At 39.4% G+C, this 1,119-nt stretch overlaps 1 protein-coding gene across 1 annotated transcript; it reads left to right on the top strand.

Moving 5' to 3' along the window:
• The first annotated feature begins 4 nt into the window (after nt 1–4).
• LOC102744112 (olfactory receptor OR51C1-like) lies at nt 5–849 on the top strand. Its single transcript, XM_031026930.2, is given in 2 exon segments — nt 5–526; nt 528–849. Coding segments are annotated over 2 exon segments (618 nt in total). The 3' UTR covers nt 624–849.
• Nucleotides 850–1,119: the final 270 nt, after the last annotated feature.

The following is a 1,119-nucleotide window of genomic DNA, read 5'->3' as shown; positions in this document are numbered from 1 at the left end:
TGTCATGGAATCCTCAGTGCTGTTGGCCATGGCCTTTGGTCGTTTTGTGGCCATCTCTAATCCACTCAGGTATGCCACCATTTTAACTGATTCCAGAATAGCTCAAATTGGAGTGGCAATTGTCATCAGGGGGACACTAAGGCTGACACCAGTGGTTGCACTTCTTAAAAGACTGTCCTTCTGCCACAGCCACGTGCTCCACCACTCCTACTGCTTCCACCCTGATGTAATGAAGCTCTCGTGCACAGAAACCAGGATCAGCAATGCAGTTGGGTTGACAGCCCTGATCACCACGGCTGGAGTGGAATCCATCTTCATTATTTTTTCCTATTTTTTAATCATTAAGACTGTCCTCAGCATTGCATCTCCAGAAGAGAGGAAGAAAGCCTTTAGCACATGCGTCTCACATATTGAGGCGGTTGCTGTATTCTGTATTCTGTTGATTAGTCTGTCCTTTGTACACAGATTTGGGAAACAGTCTCCACCTTATGTACATATTCTGATTGCCAATGCCTACCTGCTAATCCCCCCCTGTGCTGAACCCTATCATCTATAGTGTGAAGACCAAACAGATACGCAGAGCTGTGCTAAAAGTTCTCCAGCCCAGTGCAACAAAGGAATAGATGGGGTTTTCACCTTTTTTTATTCCTTGTTATTGTATAGATGAGCAAAATGCCCATCAGAGAAGTTAAAATGATGAGACTTATGTTTGGGATAAAAGCATCTCAAAAGATCACTTTAGCTTTAAGTAAGAAGACCATGAGCTAAGAGGAAAATTTAGGCTACAATTATCTATCATTATTTACTCAGGCAACCACAATGATATTAACATTTATTCATTTGTGATAAAAGGTTTTCAATTATTAGATAACCAAAATGTTTGTTTTAAAGAAGAAGGCAGGAATAAAAAGTGTGTTAACAATAGCCGGTTACTGAATTTTATCATCTAAATCTGACACATGAAATTGGCGTTGCCCATGGTTATGGAATTGTTCCAAATATTTTTACTTTTTCTCTGCCTCAGACCTACATAACCTTTTATATAATAGCTAGTGTTATCTTCAATACATGTTTTACTGCTTTGTCAGTAACCTGAACTTTTTTGATCAAATGTTCTTA

The sequence above is a fragment of the Leptonychotes weddellii genome, unplaced genomic scaffold (genome assembly GCF_054177405.1).
Source record: "Leptonychotes weddellii isolate Sample4059 unplaced genomic scaffold, ASM5417740v2 HiC_scaffold_2275, whole genome shotgun sequence".
In the NCBI taxonomy this organism is placed as follows: Eukaryota; Metazoa; Chordata; class Mammalia; order Carnivora; family Phocidae; genus Leptonychotes; species Leptonychotes weddellii.
The sequence above is the reverse complement of the archived record's forward strand: the minus strand, read 5'-3'. Positions and strand labels throughout refer to the sequence as shown.